Below are 20,114 nucleotides of genomic sequence, written 5' to 3' on the forward strand. Positions count from 1 at the left end.
GGTGCCCAGGCATTTACCAAACACAACCTATAAGATCCCACAAACTGGAGGTCAGCCAGGAGGGTGAAAAAGGAAAGCCTCCTCCCTTCACCGTGCTGCTCTTGCAATCCGTCAGGCTGCTTCTCTGCGGACTCTGCAATGCCCTGGCTGTCTCCTAATGATTCACCAAAGGCTCTGGGACTTCTGGAACTTCCAAGATCCAGAAGGGAGGAAGTAAGGGGAGGAGAGAGAAGAAGGGAAGGAAAGCCATCATTTACTTCTACAATATCCTTTACACTGCCATGACTCACCAGAGGTAGCTGGTCTGAACAATCTCAAGGTCATAACAGTAAACTCATCTCTACAATTAGTGAGGCAACTGGCTGGCCATTCTCCCAGGAAATCCAGTGAACTGACCTCAAAAGCAGCAAGATGGACAGCTGGGGCAATCAAGCCATTAAAAAGTGGTCAATCCCAGGACCCTCTTCTTTCATTTCCCACTAACATGGAAACTCCATCCTGTGCTACCCCTGGCTCAGCCCACCAACACCAAGTCCTCCTGAGAAGTTGGGCAGATCGAAGCTTCTAAGGACACATTCCTTCTGTGCATGTTCCTCTTGGGTTCCCAAATCATTGCTGGCTAACTGCACTTGCACCTGAAATCCACCTTATTGCCTGTTTCTCTTTGAGGCTCTGACTCATTTCTGACTTTCACCCTCCTCAAGCATGCATGAAGAAGTGAAAGGAAGTGGACACATATGACCTTTTGTCTATTCTGGGTCTGCTACAGTTGAGTGCCCAGTGCAGCTGTGTGAATGTGAGGGATATTCTGGGGGTGGGGGTGAGGAGATGGGACCTGAGGGAGGCTTAGTTCTGGGCAGGTGAATGGACCCCTCTCTTGTGAGACTGGAGAGAATGAGGTAGGTTGAGTTTGACGGACATAAGCTACAAGCTCAATGTCACTAGGAATGTGGAAACTGCATTACCATTACTACTATATACTCACCAAATTCAAAATATGTCTGATGATACCAAGGGTGGGGGTGAGGATGTGGGGCAATGGGTGCTCTCATAGATTGGCAAAATCACTTTGAAAACTAATGTGGCTTTCTCTGATAAAGTTTAAAATGCACATTCCCTACCACCCAGCAATTCCACTCCTAAGTATATATCTGAGAGAAACCTTTGCATAGGTACACCAGGAGAAATGCACAAGGATGTTCACAGTAGCAGTGTTTGCAAACATAAATGTCCACCATCAGCAGAATGGATAAATTATGGTATATTCATACAACGAAATACTACCTAGCAGTGAAAATTAATCAAAGCTATAGGTATCAGCATGGATGATAACAAAAACTTAAGTAAAAAAAAAAAGTCACAAAAGAAGACATACAGTATAGGTCTCCGGTATGATTCTATTTATGTAAAAATCAAAAACAGGCATAACTAAATAATATATTTAGGGCAAGGGTCAACAATTATAGCCCTCAGGCCAAATCCAGCCTGTTTTTGTAAATAACGTTTTATTGGTACGCAGCTTCACCCATTCATGTACATATTGGCCTCTGGCCATTTCCTTGCTATTGATACAAAAGAAAAGTTGAAGAGCTGGGAAAGAGATTGTACAGCTCATAAGAAAATTACTATCAGGCCCTTTAGAGAAAAAGTTTGCCAACCTCTGGCTTAGGGATATATACACAGGTGGCAAAACTATAAAGAAAGGCAAGGGAATGTTTAATACGAATTTCAAGAAAGTAGTAACCTCTTGCAGGGTGGACGGCAGGTGCCTATATTAGGGAGAGGTCCAGAAAGAGACTTCTGAAGGACTAGTAAAGGACAGACTTCCTCAATTGGGTGTTGGGTACATGAGTATTTGCTTTGTTATCAGACATTAAATGGCACAGATAAACAGTTAAAAATAAAGCACATGCAAAGCTATAACAAAGCTGTCAGGGAGACGAATTCCCCATGTGAGCAGAAGCTTGTGAAAAGGGAAGGCGATGCCCTGTGCATGGGGACACCGGAAAACTGTGTTGGGGGCAGAGGAAGTGGCTGGACCTGTGGGTTCTGGCCTCAGGTAAGCGGGGGGAGGCTCAGCAGACTCTGGGGTCACAGGAGTGGAGGATGTCACCCAGCAAGAGGGGACAGAGTTTCAAGGGAAGAGGCCTGGGTAGAAAATGACTTTAGAAGCACCAAGGCAGGGCCTGAGGAGTGAAGGCATGCAGAAGGCAGCCAGGACAGTCAGGAGGCAACAAGGAAGAATAAGGCCTTGGGTGTGGAGAGAAAGGGCACGCGTGGGTGTTCGATGAAGCAGACGGACTCAGCAGGACCAGAACTGGTACCTCCCTGGGGACTTGGGAAGGCCAGTGGGGGGTGGGGGTGGGCGGGGCAGGGGAGCACCCTTAGAAAGTGAAGCCCAGAAGGATGAAGGGGCTGCTTTAAAGCACAACCTTTAATATGGGCTCCCGACCCCTATGCCCACCCCCTTCCTCTTTTTTGTGAATTCTCTCTGAAACGTTCATGGAGAAAAAAAAAAAAAAGAGACTCCCCAGTAAAAGACTCAGTTCCTGCAGATCACTGGAACCCACTTCTCAGACAATGCACAGAGCACATGCAACCAAGAGGTACCTGGAAGAAGCAAAAAGCTAAGCTCCTCCAGTCCCTAGTGCAGCTCCGGCTTCAGAGGAAGCTGGAGGCAGGCCCCCTGGTTCCTATTCAGGGCAAGTCCCCAAATCCACGGAGACGGAAGTCAGAACACAGAAGAGGCTGGGGATGAGTTACAGCAATTAAAAGACTTGTTGCCTGCTTCCAGAAAAGGTATTAATCGATGCTTTTATTCTTTTTTTTTTTTAAACCATAGTCAGGGAAAAAGAGAAACCAACATTCACTGAAAATCCTACTGTGTGCTGAGAACCTTCCATATGTCTGCTCCCTTAACAGAAGGTGCTCTGTATTTATCCAAAAGGGGAAACTAAGGACTTCGCTGGAGGTCCAGTGGTTAGGACATCGCCTTCCAATGCAGGGTTTTACCCCTGGTTGGGGAGCTAAGATCCCACATGCCTCATGGCCAAGAAACCAAAACATAAAAGAGAAGCGATATTGTAACAAATTCAATAAAGACTTTAAAAATGGTCCACATCAATGAAGTGAGAGAGTGGCATGACATTTACACACCACCAAACAAATGTAAAATAGATAGCTAGTGGGAAGCAGCCACATAACACCGGGAGACCAGCTCGGTGCTTTGTGACCACCCAGAGGGGTGGGATAGGGAGGGTGAGAGGGAGACGCAAGAGGGAGGATATATGTGGATATATGTATATGTATAGCTGATTCACTTTGTTATACAGCAGAGACTAACACAACATTGTAAAGCAATTATACTCCAATAAAGATGTTAAAAAAAAGGTCCACATCAAAAAACAAAAACAAAAAACAGAAACAAAACAATGACCAAAAAAAAAAAAAAAAAAAGAGGAAACTATACTGATGGGTGGAGGAGGGGACCCTGACTGTGTTCTTGAAAGCAATTCACATTCCCAGACAAAACACCAAACAAGTCAGAGTTTCAGAGGCTTATATCCTCCAAACCGTTGTGATTAGGCAGAACACAGCGGGTGCTGCTAAATATTTGTAGAATGGATGACCTCTAAGGTCTCTTCCGATATAGGCTTCTGTGATCCTATAAATAACTGAGAACCCAGGGCGGGGAGCCATCCAGAGCACCCGGGAGAAACACCTGCTCCAGGCAGGTCTTGTCCACAGGTGCAGGCAATTCCTCATAAGGATGGCAATGATTAACTCAGTCTGTAAAGAGTGCCAACAGCACAATGAAATCAACTGCTGCGACGGCTCAATTAACAAATCCTCTGGAAATGGAGTCCCTTTATAACGGAGTTGGCTGTTCCGCACAAAAACTCACCATCAGTCACACGGCTGTTGGTTGCGGCTGTCGGTGATGTGATGGCTCACATCAGCGCTCTGGGAAGCTGGGAGACGGGATGTGCCCTCATGTGGCTCCCATCTGTCCATGCACAGGGCTGACCCTGGGTGACATTCTGAGGTTTTGGTCCTGGTTCCCTCTTGGCGGTGATCCTACTCTTGCCCACTGTCCCGCTGTGGACACGGCACACCTCCTGCAGGCCTGGAGAGGATGTGGCCAGGCCTGACCTCGTCACCGACCCATGTCTATGGCGTGGCCCACTCTAGCTTGATGCTGAGACTCCAAAGATGAGCCAGGCCCGTTCCTCAAAGAGCACAGTCTCCTGGTAGCCCCCCACGCCCAGACATGGATCCACAGAACCCCCAGGCAATGCTGGAGCTACGCACCACGGTACTCCCACCCACGTATGTCTTCAGCAGCAGCTGCGACTGACACATGAAATACCTTCCTTGGAAGAAGGAAAAAAAGGTCTGCGCACAGATTTTTCCTACGATGAACAGCACCAAAGGCTCTCAGGGGAAGGAGAGGGCTTCCCCACATCGTTCCCCAAGTAGAGCACGACCAACGCTCGGACAGGGCAGAGGAGCTTGCTATGCCTGGTGCGGAACGACAGCTGCTAAAGCAGCCGGCTGCACCTCCTCACTTCACGGGGGGCCCATGCTCTGTGGGCTGCCCGCGGTTGACTCAGCGGCTGAGTCCACCGTGGTCTCTGCTCACAACCACCTCCAAGTCCCTTCCACACCAGCAACCTGTTCCTGAAGCACATCGACTCCTTCATTTGGGAGGGCAGAGCAGGCTTCCCCTTCCAGGCTGCAGCAGCCTCCTGCCTTGGGAGGGACAGCTGGCCCAGAAGCACCAAGCAGAAGACGTGACATGGCCAGGCCAGGAGAGAGAGGCAGGACCGGGGGCCCTAGAACTGCCCAAGGTCAGAGGTGTAGCCCATGGGCCAAGACACCACCCCAAAGGCTAAAAGCATCTGACCATCTGTCATCTTAGTTCCGATAACATTTGGAATCAAAGGCCTAAAACAGAGTGGGGTTGTCCCAACGTGGTGGAACACAAGGATGAGGAGCCAGGGGCAGGGGTGGGATGCAGAGGGGCAGCGGACAAGAGCCCTGGAACAGCGCGGCACGGGCATCGGGTCAGCATACTGCGCCCTACTCCAGCCCCTAGGGAGGAAGGAGACCCATCTGGATTATTGGGGCAGGGCAGGAGCTGGGGCTGGGGGGATCAGGAACTCAGCCATGGGTGGGGAGGAGGAAGGTGCAGAAGACCGGGCAGTGTCAAGAGCTGCTATCACTCTGGGGAAATCACCAGCCGGAGGTCCTCCTCCATGTCTCACCTGACCTGTGGAGCAGCTGGAGGAATGGGATCTGACCTAGACCTGGCCTGCTGGTTTTGCACATTGTTGCTGAGCAGCTCCAGGCAAGGTCCAGCTGAGCTGAGGAGGCCTGGGGACCACTGTCTGGTATTCTGTGCTCCAGTTCTCAGAGCAGGACAGTTGCCACCCACCCGCGGCCCCAAGTGCCAGGCACAGGTACTAAACAACTAAGGATGGTCCCTACCCACTCCCCTGGGCCTTATGCTCTGTCACAGGACACTCCCTTTCGCAGAACAAGGCCCCATCCCAGAGCCTGTGCCCCACTAGTAAGGCAGGAACTCTGGGTGGGCTCCTGGAATGCCAGGTGGTGTGGCGCTTAGGAGGCGTGGCCAGAGGGCTGTGGGCTCCATTGCTGGATTCCAGTGGCACCCCACAGCCTGGGTTCCCAATTCCCACTTTTTAAGTGACTCCATAACTTGACGGACCCCCCGCACTGAGCCGGAACTAGCTCTATTCTTCAGCCGGGGGATAGCCCACCCTCCCCCACCCACCTGATTTCTCAGAGCTGGCTCGTTTGGCTCGGACCCCACCACTGTCACAGCCTTCAGGAGCTGCAGACCGGTACAACGCAGTGGCTGACACATTGACAAATTACTCAAAGCCCAGCTAATAGGACTAAAGCGCTTTCTCTAAGAAAGTGCATTTTATCTGTATTTAAATACAGATAAAATGCACTTTATCTGTATTTAAGCCCACTCTGTCCTGGGATAACTCAACTGACAAAAGTGCAAACCCATCTCAAAGGATGGCAGATGAACTGACAGAATCTACAGATAAAAGAAAGCAAGTCCGCTTGATTCACCACTGCTAGCAGAACATCCTGGCAAGAGTTGAGAAGATTCCAGCTCAAAAGCACAGAGAAGGAAAGTGGTAATACAACCGCTGTATCACCATGTCTCCCAGAAGAAAAGAAATAACAAAGGCATCTTTCAGATAGTCAATCTTCAAACACAAGGTGCCTACCTACTATGCGCCAGGCACTTCTACACTTCCTGAGCACTCATCAGAACCCTGGTCAGTGGAGGCTTCCCGTGCCTCCTGCTCTGTGGTTGTGGGGTTGTGGAGGGAGAAGCCCACAGCCAGGCCCTATTCTACTACCCAGCCCTGACCCAACTCCCCAGGAACGCTGACCTAGAGGCAGATTGCAGGCGAGAGGAGGCCAGTCAGAAGGCTACTGCAATAGTCTGAGCAAGACTGAACCAGGACAAGAGTTATGGCCTTGAAACAAAGCATTAGGTATAAACGTGAGACACTTCAAAGGCAGGTTCATTTTACCAACTAAAAAGGGAATGACTGTGCTTTTCCATTTCCTTCCTTCCTTCCTTCCTCCTTCCCTCCCTCCCTCTGTTCCTTCTTTCCTTCCAGCAACAAGTGACTGGGAAGTGAAAATGGAGAGGTGGTTTAGAGGGCAAATAGGGGAATTCAGCTTCAGATACACTGAATTTCAGGTGACAACAGATTATCCATGTAAAAAGGTCCATCAGGATGAACACAGATTAAACACAGAAAAGAAACTATAAAGCATCAAGTCTACTTTTTTTTTCTTTTGTAAACTTGGTGATACGTCTACTGATAATCCTTTATTCTGCTCCCATCATAATGTGGCAAAAATATTGAGGAAGACAGCAGAATAATGAAAACAACAGGAAAAGAATTATCTCAAGAAATACTCCAAAACCATTTAATAAAATTCAACTCTCACGCCGAATAACACCAAAACCAGACTAGTGACAATACCCAATGCTGTCGGGGGTGCAATAAACTGGCATTCTCATACATGCTGGAAGACAGAACTCTTCGGAAAGCCATTTGGTAATAACCATCAAGAGCCATACATCATTAATATCTTGACCTATAACATTTCTTCCATGAATCTATCCTAAGGAAATATCCAAAAAGAAATAGGCATGATGACCAAATGAGGTTATCTGTTTCATGAAGATGCTCATTATCTATAATAGTAAAAAACTGGAAGCCACTTCAGTATCTAACCATAAGGGGAGAGATTAAGGACATTATAGGCCCTTGGTGGAATTATTAAAATAGCATTAAAATGCTAGTTATGAAGACAGCGTGCTAACAGGGAAATTTTTTTTTAATTGGCCATAACTTTAAGTGAAAAAAGAAAAAAAGCGGGATCTGTGATTATAAAGACATGATAACAATAACATCTCTGTTAAGGTGGCAGGTGTTGGGGTGTACCATTTTCCCTCCACTTTTCAAATGTATCGTATTGCTTTTGATGAAAATAAGTGACTTCAAGTGAGCTGGCGAGATGGTACCTTGGCTCCATCCACACTGATGATCCGATAGCTGTTCCTTGTGACATCGTAGAAGTAGGAGACTGTGACGGCCTGCTTGCTCGCAGGCACCCAGTTCTTCTTGGTGCTGGGGTCGATCTGGAAAACGTGGGCTCGGGTGGTGAAGATGGGCTGTTCTCTGCAAGAGGAAAGATGGGCGAATGAGTTGATGGAACTTTATGTATCATTTATGATTTCTAAGCCACCTAAGATTTTAATCATTTATGGAGAAAGATACATATGCACGAGAACAATTAAAATAAGAAAAGGGAAGAGAGGAGAAGAAAAGACACCAGCGGAGTAGTTACTGAAACCCAACACCCTGAGGCTGCCGGGCAATTGGCCTAATGAGAAATTTGCTTAAAAGGCAACTCCCAATCCAAGAACATGGCATATCTCTCCATCTATTTGTATCATCTTTAATTTCTTTAATTTCTTTCATCAGTGTCTTATAATTTTCTGCATACAGGTCTTTTGTCTCCTTAGGTAGGTTTATTCCTAGATATTTTATTCTTTTTGTTGCAATGGTAAATGGGAGTGTTTTCTTAATTTCACTTTCAGATTTTTCATCGTTAGTGTATAGGAATGCCAGAGATTTCTGTGCATTAATTTTGTATCCTGCTACTTTACCAAATCCATTGATTAGCTCTAGTAGTTTTCTGATAGCATCTTTAGGATTCTCTATGTATAGTATCATGTCATCTGCAAACAGTGACAGCTTTTACTTCTTCTTTTCCGATTTGGATTCCTTTTACCATAATTCAAAAAGAGTCATGTACCAAAATGTTCATTGCAGCTCTATTTACAATAGCCAGGACATGGAAGCAACCTAAGTGTCTACGGACGGATGAATGGATAAAGAAGATGTGGCACATATATACAATGGAATATTACTCAGCCATAAAAAGAAATGAAATTGAGTTATTTGTAGTCAGGTGGATGTACCTAGAGTCTGTCATATAGAGTGAAGTAAGTCAGAAAGAGAAAGACAAATACCGTATGCTAACACATATATATGGAATCTAAGAAAAAAAAAAAAAAGGTCATGAAGAACCTAGGGGTAAGACGGGAATAAAGACACAGACCTACTAGAGAATGGACTTGAGGATATGGGGAGGGGGAAGGGTAAGCTGTGACAAAGTGAGAGAGTGGCATGGACATATACACACTACCAAATGTAAAATAGATAGCTAGTGGGAAGCAGCTGCATAGCACAGGGAGATCAGCTTGGTGGTTTGTGACCACCTAGAGGGGTGGGATAGGGAGGGTGGGAGGGAGGGAGACGCAAGAGGGAAGAGATATGGGAACATATGTATATGTATAACTGATTCACTTTGTTATAAAGCAGAAACTAACACACCATTGTAAAGCAATTATACTCCAATAAACATGTTAAAAAAAAAAAAAAGGGCAACTCCCCGTGCGGTGTTTTTGCATCTCCGTCAAGTGTCCTATTCTTTTTCTGACATCCTGTTGGCATTTTTAGGATTTTGCAACAAATTCACTGGGGAGCGGGGAGGATTACGCAACAGTTTTAGGATTTTGCAAACCATTTGTGACTTCATATTATATTTCTACTAAATACTTCTCAGATTTGCAGCATTTTATGAATGATGCATTCATTTATAACTGACCAAGCCTTAAAGTTTTATGTTTCCAACTTATAAATCTTTGGGTTTTATGTAATGTTCATCAAATCTATCTCTTTTGTTATTCTTACCTCTGTATTATTGTTGCTTTTTCACTCACATGCCTGTAAATTCTTCATGTGATTATTAACCGAATTAGCACAGTACCTATGTTTCTTTCTGTTGAGGGAGGAATTAATTAGATCTTGACAATAAGCATTAATAAGGTAGATGGATAAAAATTGTAATGGATTTCACTGTATTTCATATTTTAAGGTATCTACTTCACAGAATAACACAAAATAAATCATAGACTCATTACAAAATATAATTTTTTAAAATATAATTATTTTTGAAGAAAGGGTCTTCAGGCAAACTGGCTCGAAAATCCTTTTAGGTGGTCCAAAATAAGACAAAATGGCGGTGGGGGGGAAGCCAGCAGGATGTAAAAATAATCCCATCATTCATAAAATACTATAGATTTAATAAGCAGTTATTAGAGGTATAAAATTAAATCAAAATCAGAAAAATTAAATTTTTTTAAACCTCACAATGTCAAAGAGATGACATAAAAGGACACCCAAGCGGAAACAAAAAATAAAATCAAAAGGAAAAGTGAATTTTAAGTGTGCCGGTCTCTCGATGGAGTGGTTTTAGGTAAAGCTGTCTTTGAACCCATCCTGGCTATAGAAGGCTCATTATTGGAAAGGAAGCTCTTTCTTAAGAGAGAACCTTTTTCCTAGAAAAGCAAATTACTATGTATTTGAGCCTCATGCAAGGAATACTGAATAACACCATGAATACTAGCATTAACCATCAATTGTGGGTGTAGATAAATGCAGAAACGTTTTCATGACTATTTCTCTGAATCAATAAAAGCCAAGGGCACGCTCTTCCTGCTACCTCAATGCAGCTGTTTCTAGAATCCAGCCTTCCAGATCGGACACAGCCCAGCATTCCTAGCCCCCTGAAGCTTCCCTTCTAGGTCCCAGGAGCTGGGCAAGAGCCTCTGGGGTGTGGATCACTAGGCCGTTTGTGTTCCCTCAACAGTGACCAAGTTCACCCACCCACCCAATCCTAAATCAACACCCCTCCAGCCGCAGGGTGACAGCTGTAGAAACAAAAGGAATATTCTCACTGTAATTTCCTGCATCTGTTGTCGAGAGGGGCCAGCCTGTGGGGGAACGTGTGTGCCTGTGAGTCCCAGCCCTCCTAATCAATCCACGTGGGGAAGCCTGACATCTGCGTCCCCCAGCTGTGCTACTTAAGCCCCGGCACCACGTCTTGCTAATCATCCAAGTACAACACCATCAAAGAAAATACTTGCTCACGTGGAATTCTTCTGCATATTTAAGAGGAAGGAGCAATTGAAAGGGCAGGAACACAGAAGAGGTTTTTAAAAGAACCGTATTATGCAATGTGTACAAATATTGAATCATTACGTAGTGCACTTGAAACTAAAATAATGTTAATATGTCAATTATACCTCAATTTAAAAAGAGAACTGAATTATGCTAAACTCTCTGCCTCTCCTTTACAGAGCACTACGAGCTGGGCAGGGACCCAGGGCCACGCAGGAGCCCTCCCAGGGGAAGGGGCCAGACTTTCGGTTCTTCCCTTGTGTCCTCCACACCGGGGAAGAGGGACTGGGTCTAGGTTTTAGGACCTTTAGACCAGTGTTTCCTAAACCTCTGATAGGAATTAGCTGGGGCATTTAGTAAAAATACAAATTCCTGGGCCCCAGTCTATCCCCGCAGGAACCTGGCTGTCCAGGGATGGGGCCTGGGTAGCTCTATTTTTAACAAGAGCTACAGGTGATTTTTATCCTCTAGGAAGCTGGGGAGATATTCACATTAGACATTATCAGATAATCTAGAAATAATGGAAGAAGTCACCCCTACAGCTGTCATCTCTCCTCCAGAATGACAGAAACGACTCCAAGACATCCTTCCACAGCGTGAAGGGGACAACAGAGGGACAGAGAACAGGATCTTTGGGTGCAAAGGCTGGGGGGAGGGTCATGGAGAGGCAGAGGTGCTCTGGTCAGGACAGACAGCAGCCTGTGGTGGTCGAGCAGCGACCTTCTGATAGTGCTCTGTGTGCCTGAGGCCTACAGGAGCGAGGGAGTGAGGAAAGCAAGGTGGAGAGGGATGGTGGGGGAGGGACAGGGAGACAAGAGAAGCTGGTAGAGATTTCTGACCACGGATAAGCCAAAGCCACAAGTCATCTGCTTGGCATGATTCAGGTCAAGGGGAGCATGCAGACAAGAAGGACCCCATCTCCAAATCTGTCCGCTCAGCTCTGGGGATGCAGTGACGCCATGGCAGGACCCCAACCAGAAACGCAAGGACGTTGGGAGACACGTTTGGCTCAGCTGGCCATACCCTCAGTGGCTGCAGCCCTGGTCCCATGGTCAGGCCTCTGCAGGGGAAGTGGCTGCTCCAGCGTGGAGAGAGCACAGTGACCCAGGAAGGGAGCTGCAGGGAGACCCACAGACCCCATGCTGAGTGTGGGCACCATGGGAGGAGCCACAGCCCTTCTGAGGTCAAAGACCTGCAATCCTCAGGCCTGGGGACCTGGAGGTCAGCTTGGCACAGCTTTGAGTCCAGAAAACTACCCACAGTACTGGGATTTCCATGTGAATAACCAAGTCCTTGGCCACTGGAGAGTTCTATTTTATTCTTCTAAAATTCAAAAATCGAATGGTATTTAAAGAAAAAGGGGGATGGAAAGAAAAGCCAGTTAATATTTAGCTGATATTTAGTTTAAAGCCAACTAATATTTACTGAGTATTTACCATCTGCCAGGCTTCACATATGAGCTCTCATTTAAGATCCCAATGATCCTATGGGGATCCAGGTGGGGAAACGGGGCTCAGAGAGGCCAAGGACCTGCCTTGGGTTACACAGTTAGTAAGTGGCAGATCTGAGCTTTGAAGTCAGTTCTAAGTGACATGGACAACCCCCCCCCCTTAGCCATTATACTCTCTTCCTAAAATAATACCTGTCTGTAGTAGGCAGTTCTGATGTGACTCCTGTGATCCCCTGTGTAATCCCCTCCCTGTGAGCATGGGTGGGACCTGTGACTTGCTTTTAACCAACAGAATATGGTGAAGGTGACAGGAGGTCACTTTGAGCAAGTGACAGAGGACTGTGACTTCTGTCTTGGTAGCAGACTCCCTTGATTGACTCTCTTGCTGGCTTTGCTGAAGCAAGTTGCCATGTTGGGGAGGACCATCCCGCAGCAACTCCAGCCAGAGAGGGTGACCTTCAGCCAGAGAAGAACGGAGGCCCTTAGTCCAATATCCTTGAGGAACTGAAATTCTGCCAACAACTGCTTAGAAGCTTATCTGTCCACACTCGAGCCTTCAGATGAGACCCCACTCCTGGCTGACACCTTGATGACACCTCCTAAGAGACCCTGAAGCAGAGGCCCTAGCTAAGCCATTCCCAGACTCCTGACTCACAGAAATGTGTTTTTTGTTTGTTTGTTTTTGTTTTTCTGTGAGTAGGAATCAGGTCTCCTATTTTTTTATTAACAGTTTTTCAATAGATAATATGTGAACATGGTACAAAATTTCGATGACACCAAAGGGCATACAGTGAAAGGCACAACTCTCTCCTGTCTCTAGGCCTTCAGTTCTCTCCAGAGGAAACACTTATGTAGTTTTTGAATATATCTTTCTAGATGTACTCTATAAATATCTACTGGTACTTATGAGAAGTGCTTGAAGTAACCTACCTTTGTCTCTGAAATCTTGGCCTTCAGCCTGCTTTCAAACCCACTGCGTATAAATTCCCTTTCAGGTCATAACCACTCTGCTTTCAAAACCAGGTAAAGGCAATGCAGATATATTTTATCCTTTTTCTTTATTGCCAAAAGGGGTTATAATGATGAGAGCAGACCCACACATTTTGATTTAGCCTCCAGCCATCTAACCCGTTAATTCTTTGTTTCAACAACTGTCAAGGATATACACAGAAATGTGTTTTGTTTTAAGCTACTAAATTTGTAGCACTTGATTACACAGTGATAGGTAACTAACATATTGACCTTCACAGAAAGTTTATTGCACCCCAAGCAGACTGTATATGTTCTCAGAGGGTTAAAACCCTCTGGGCAGAACTGTGAGTGGGCAGCATTCTCCACGGAGAAAACTGAAGGTCACAGGGTGATTTCAGGCAACATAGACAGCAAATCTTTACATCTTTATGAGCAAAATCAGAGAACAAACCTCACCACAAAATCCAGAAAAGCAGACCCCAACTCTGAAAGAGCACCTTGCCCTACCTGAGAAACTAAAAGAGCTGGAACTAGGACACAGAAGTCAGTTCCTGGAAGTGTGCAAATCAGTATAAATAGAAAAATTCAAGAGAAGCAGAACTTTCCAAGCCAGGAGGCCACCTTTCCTTCCCAGCAGGGAAAAGCTGAAGAGAGTGTGTATCAGAGAACAGAAATTACCTTCATACCCAATTTTATTCTCCTTTCTTTGGTGTTTGATCCTTAGGGAGTATATTTCAAATATACTCCCATTCCTTCTTCAGTGCTTTAAATAGAAAGCAGATGTTTCCGGATGGCAGAACGTTTCTTTAGGCAGACAATAACAACCTACTGTTCCCTTGCGTAGTCTTTTTAGAGCTGAATAAACACCAATTGTTGCTCATTGAACACATTTTGGAAGCTGACAGTAATGGTCCCCAAGAATAATTAGACACTGTGAAACATACGTATGCCTGGAATATGAAAACCACTCGGCAGAGAGACCACTCCCGCTTTGAACAATTTCTGGCTCCATGTGAAATGATTCTGCAAAGAACTGGCATGACTACTCTTTGCAGAAAAAAAAAAAAGAAAGATGATATTTTAATTTATTATAATCCCTCACTTGCCATGTTCACCAGGCTTTTCCTGATAGGAACCTGTAAAACCTCATGATTCTTATTATTCCTGCTTCTATCTGCTTTGAATTAAAATAAACCATTCAGACATTACCCTACAGCCATTTAAACATGTTTCAAAGTCTCAAAGGATGCCCTGATGAGTTTACCTGGCTTGACTCTTGAATCCTTCCACACATCATTCATACAGCAGCAAGAGAAAGGTGCAGCCCCAAGCTCGATGGGCATGGCACTGCCCACCCAGCTTCAAAGACCTTCCCTGGCTTTATGCCCCATAGGACCAGCTCCAAGTGCATCAGAATGATTCACAGACCCCTGAGCACCTGTCCCTGTCCCCTCACCAGACAGGCTCTGCCGCTTTTCTGCTAACACTTCCAAAGCACCTGCATTTCCACATGACCATGGACATGCCCTTCACTGGGGCTAAAATATCCTTCCCCCTTGACTGGCCAGAAAGGCTCCCACTAGTCCTTTGAGTTCTACCATAGCATCTTTTTTTCTTTTTTTTTTAAACTTGGGCAAGGTAGTTATCTCTCTCTCTCTCTCTCTCTCTCTCTCTCTCTCTCTTTTTTAAAATATTTATTTATGTATTTATTTGGCTGTGCTAGTTCTTAGTTGCAGCACATGGGATCTTCACTGCCTCACGTGGGATCTTTAGTTGCAGGGGGGTGCTTGATCTTTTAGTTGCGGCATGTGGGATCTAGTTCCCTGACCAGGGATCAAACCCAGGCCCCCTGCATTGGGACAACGGAGTCTTAGCCACTGGACCACCAGGGAAGTCCCCTACCACAGCATCTTGAGACGTCTAATTTGTGCTCTCAGGATACAGGCCCTGGACTGAGCGCCTGTCATGAGGGAACAGAAGCATGGGCTCATCAGGCTCTCAGCCCTCGTTCTAGATGGTCAACAGGCCCCTAGCTGGCAGGGTCAAATCCCTGAGCCTAGGAAAAAGATCTGGGGGAAAAAGGAGATAATGGACAAAAGGTTCTAGCACAATTCTTTCATGCAAAGAATCTACCAAACTCACAAGTATATTGTAGTTCTACTTTCACACAAAATCCCCATAATAAAGTTACCATTATTTGCAGATAATAGGATCACACATTTAGAACACCCAAGAAAATCAATTGAAAAAGTGAATATGAATAATGAAATCCAGTAAGGTGACTAGGTATAAAATTACTAATAAAAAATAACATCAGTAGCCTTTCTATATATACAAACAACCAGATGGACAATATAATAGATTTTAAAAGATCCCATCTAGAGTAGCAGCCAAAAAGATACAATTTCTAGGAATATATTTAAGAAGTAAGCAAGATCTGCACGAAAAAAGCTAAGATAACTTCTCAGGCATACAAAAGAAAACTTTAATAAATAAGACATCCTGTTCTTAAATGAGAAAAGTCAATACGAAGATGTCAATTACCCCTAAATTAATACATACATTTAACAAAATACAAATATCAACAGAATTATTTTTAGAACTAGACAGGGTTATTCATGTGGAAAACTTAACATGAGAGGACAGCCAAGAAAATTCTGAAGATGAAGAGCAATGAGGAGGTTTAGCCATAATGTAGCCAGATATTGAAATGTATTATTATAAAGTTACAGCAAATGAAATGAAGAGCTATGAGCAAAGAAATAGACAGACTAATGGAAACAGAACAGAATCTAGAAACAGGAGTCCAAGGAATTAAGTATTTGATGTAGGCATCAGTGGGGACACAGAAACCATTCCATAAACCCTGTTAGAACAATGGACCAGCAACTCCCTGGGGAAAACCTGCACCTGCTGGACCTTAGCCAGAAGTCCATCTCCTTGTCTGGTCTGAGCCCCTTGAAGGGGGACACAGCAGACCCATTCTATTGAAGTGATTTTCATCTGCCCCAAAACTGCCCAGATTAACAAAGCTGATAAATAAGAGATATCACATAAGTCACATTTGTCACAAATCTTCCTACTCCACTGACTAGGGATTCTCTTTTTGGGTCACATTTACATCACGGAACAGAATGAGGAAAGTACCCCTGATGAACACTGACAGGCTTTCTTGATGACACTACCTTTATCGTAGAGGGCTTGACAGTTTTTCAGGAGCTCTCAGCCCACGTTCTCCTGCCGGTCTCCTGTGATGTGGGTTTGACTAAGTTCTGGGACTGGTTCACAGGCTGAGTGCTGCCCCAGAGGGCCCATGAGGTCCATTGCCATGTGCTTTGGAAAAGGGTCCGGACTCTCCAAAAGGGGTGGTGGGTCCAGAGCAGTGGGTGAGGATCCCAGTGGTCGGGAGGGGAAGAGGCAGAATTTCAGAAAAGCAAATCTGTGATGGAAGGCAAGTATTTGCATGGGGTGGGTGAGGGGCTTCTCTGAGCATGCAGGATAGGGAAACATATGATGGGAAGATGAGACCAAGGACGGGATCAAGGAAGAAAATAAAACTCACCAGCAACACTGCAAGACCATCTCGTGTTCAAACAGCACCCTTCTACTCCTGCACAGAAATTCCTCCCCCTCCTCCAAACGTCCCCCTCTACCCCCGGCCCAGAGTCCAGCAAATCTGGGTTTAGCAGGTGAGGGGGAAATGACTGCAGACATGAGAGGTGTGCTCAAGTGTTATTTGTAGCTACAGGAGTGGGTGGCAAGAGATGAGGCCTGGGGACTTCCCTGCGGGTCCAGTGGCTAAGACTCCATGCTCCCAATGCAGGGGTCCCAGGTTTGATCCCTGGTCGGGGAACCAGATCCCACATGCACGACGCAACTAAGAGTCTGCATGTCACAACTGAAAGATCCTGCATGCCGCAACAAAGACCCAGTGCAGCCTAAATAAATAAATAAATAAATAGTTTTAAAAAAACGAGATGAGGCCTGAGGGTGGGCTGAAGCCAGATAGCCATGGATTCTGAATGACACGCTAAGGAAATTGGTCTTTATCTTGGGGGCCACCGTGTCCAACTGTGCTCAGTGGAAAATTTATGTCAAAGCTATTTTCTCTTCCAAATACAGTCCAAGAAATATATATGTAGGAAAAATGTTAAATGCACTTGGATAGTTGTTCTCATAATTATGGGATATCATCATTAAGAGATTGTGTTCTCTACCCAGGACCACTGGGTCACGGGTGATGCACCAATGCCCGTCTTTTGAGTTGCACATGGGCATGTCACCTGCACTTACAAACCAGCCACCGAAGCAACAGGCACCCTCTATGCATGATATTTCATCTATGGAAGGTATCCTAGGGTTTCAACATACATTTGTGATTTTACTCTATATGTGGTATATTGAACATTTATACTAAAAAAAGTCATTCCACCTGAATCTGTGGTGATAAATGGGAGTTTTAAAACAAAAAGCAGAGTTTTATGATTCACGTGCTATGAACACCAAAAGCCAAGAACCAGAAAACATCCAAGTGATGATTTCTAAAAAGTCAGGTGGCAAGCAGCCAAGTCATAACGATTAATGATTCCTGGGACAGCTAATTCAAGAGAGTGCAAAATATTGCCAAAGGAGCAGTTTGCATTCTTCCTTTTGCTGTAACACACCTGTGCACATGGATTTTCCTGTTACACTGCAATGCAAACAAAATACAGAAGACTTTATTCTGTGTCTGCTATGAGGGTATGACTTGGCAACATCATTCCTAATTAAGCAGATATGATTTTCTTATAAGACTGGAAAAATAATGTTCTCAGTTTTAAATGTTGAGGGCGTTTGTATTCATCTATAGTAAACATAAAATGGGGGGAATGGGGAGTGACTGGTAACAGGTTCTGGGTTTCCTTGAGGAGGGAAAAATGTTCTAAAATTAGACTGTGTTGATGATTGTACAAGCTCTGAATACAGTAAAAAGAAATCAATGAATTGCATATTTTATATAAGTAAATTGTATGGTGCATGAGTTTTATCTCAGTAAAGCTGTTTTTTTTAAAGATCAAGTGTAGAAAAGGATGAGGGAAAAAGACCCAAGTTTTCTGGCTTGGGCAGTTGAGAGGAAATGTGAGTCATGATGAGTGGACCTTGCCTGTGGACCATCTGGAAGAGATGTTAGAAAGCAAATGGGGGACTTCCCCGGTGGTCCAGCAGTTAAGATTCCATGCTCCCAATGCAGGGGGCCCGGGTTCGATCCCTGGTCAGGGAACTAGATCCCACATGCCGCAACTAAAGATCCCGAGTGCCACAACTAAGACTCGGCGCAGCCAAATAAATAAATAAATTTTTTTTTTAAAAAAAGAAGGCAAATGGGACCCCTTTTCAGGGTGACTCTTCAGGTTAGAAGACTAGACTGGGGAACCCACTGCAGCAGCTGAGCAGAAATCACAGGTGGATGAAACCATGCAGGATGAGTACACAGGGAGAGAGAAGGAGAGGGACAACCCAGCTGGGGGACACCCAGGACAGGGGCAGGAAGAGGACCCACCCTTAGAGATGAAGGACAGGGGTCAGGAAAGCAGCAGGGGAGCCAGGAAAGAGCAGGGGAGCTCAAGAGTCCTCAGGGTCATTCAGGCTGACAGAGCTTTCCAAAAATCCGGTTGGCTTCGTATCGTATTGGAAGCCACCACGTAGCCCAACCTTTATCGGGAAAGGAAAACAAAGTGATGGACATATGAAATATATACCAAAACGACTTAACAGTCCTTATTTCGCGTCAGGAACATAACAGGGTTTGGTTTTAATTCTAGTTCCTTTCTTGGCTCTTTTTACCTGTCAGAGACAAAGCTGGAGAAGAGGAGGGTGGCTCCACAAAATCGTGCTGCTTCTCTTTGTTGAGAGTAAGCGGAGGGCCGGGGCGGTCGGGGGACGGTGGGGACTTCCCTGGTGGCACAGTGGTTAAGAATCCGCCTGCCAGTGCGGGGGACATGGGTTCGAGCCCTGATCCGGGAAGATCCCACATGCCGCAGAGCAACTAAGCCCGTGCGCCACTACTGAGCCTGCGCTCTAGAGCCCGCGAGCCACAACTAATGAAGCCCACACGCCTAGAGCCCATGCTCTGCAACAAGAGAAGCCACCGCAGTGAGAAGCCCGAGCACTGTAACGAAGAGTAGCCCCCGCTCACCGCAACTAGAGAAAGCCCGTGCACAGCAACGAAGACCCAACACAGCCAAAAAATAAATAATAAATAAACTTGTGAATAAATTTATTAAAAAAAAAAGAGTAACGGGGAGACTAGTTCAGGCTGTGGAACAGTACATGCTCCCTAGGAGGACCTGATCATCTGTGTGACCTTGGCCAAGTCACTTCCCTAAACATTAACACAACCACCTCAAGGGACTGTTTAGATTAAATGTGATAATATATGCAAAGTGCTTTCTTTCTTTCTTTCCTTTTTTTTTTTTTTTTAACTTTTTGGCCACACTGCACAGCATGTGGGATCTTAGTTCCCTGACCAGGGATTGAACCCGCGCAGTCTGCATTGGAAGCGCCAAGTCTTAACCACTGGACCGCCAGGGAGGTCCTGCAAAGTGCTTTTTTGTTAGTAATAGCAGCCAGTTAAAGGAATATTATGATAATATATTAATTACACACGTGAGACATCACTGCAGGGAAGACAATCCCCTTTTCCACCTTAGACAGCGCAACATGCCCAAAGAGACCTAGCTCTCTCTCCCTGTTATCATCAGCAAATTAAACAGAAGAGAATCTTCAAAAAGAATAACTGTGCACTTCCACAATTAAAAATTTTTTTTCATAGCTTAAAAAATTTAGAAGCCTGGGGTTTATTTTTTCCTTTACTGGCAAATTAGTACTAACTATGGCAAACTGGTTTTGTGGTTCATTTTTGTCTTTTGGGTTCCTGGGTAGCAGCAAGGGGGATCCTAGTACCAGTTCTAGAAACCAACCCTGGTTAAGTATGTAGCTTAGCACTCTGAATTTGGGTTCGGGGGGAAAAAGCTCTTTTTGTTTTCCTAGGAACCACTGGTGTAAAATTAGAATTGCATGGTGTGAAGAGGCTGGTAACTTGCCAAGTCAATTGCAAA

At 45.2% G+C, this 20,114-nt stretch overlaps 1 protein-coding gene across 1 annotated transcript in view; it reads right to left on the reverse strand.

The window, feature by feature from the left end:
* HOMER2 (homer scaffold protein 2) overlaps window positions 1–20,114 on the reverse strand; it is a 99,589-nt gene that overhangs the window by 41,525 nt on the left and 37,950 nt on the right. Inside the window, exon 2 of the mRNA XM_060095349.1 lies at window positions 7,589–7,745. Coding sequence (XP_059951332.1) covers window positions 7,589–7,745 — 157 coding nt within the window. The remainder of the gene's footprint in view (window positions 1–7,588; window positions 7,746–20,114) is intronic.

This window comes from Mesoplodon densirostris, chromosome 4 (assembly GCF_025265405.1).
Source record: "Mesoplodon densirostris isolate mMesDen1 chromosome 4, mMesDen1 primary haplotype, whole genome shotgun sequence".
NCBI lineage: Eukaryota > Metazoa > Chordata > Mammalia > Artiodactyla > Ziphiidae > Mesoplodon > Mesoplodon densirostris.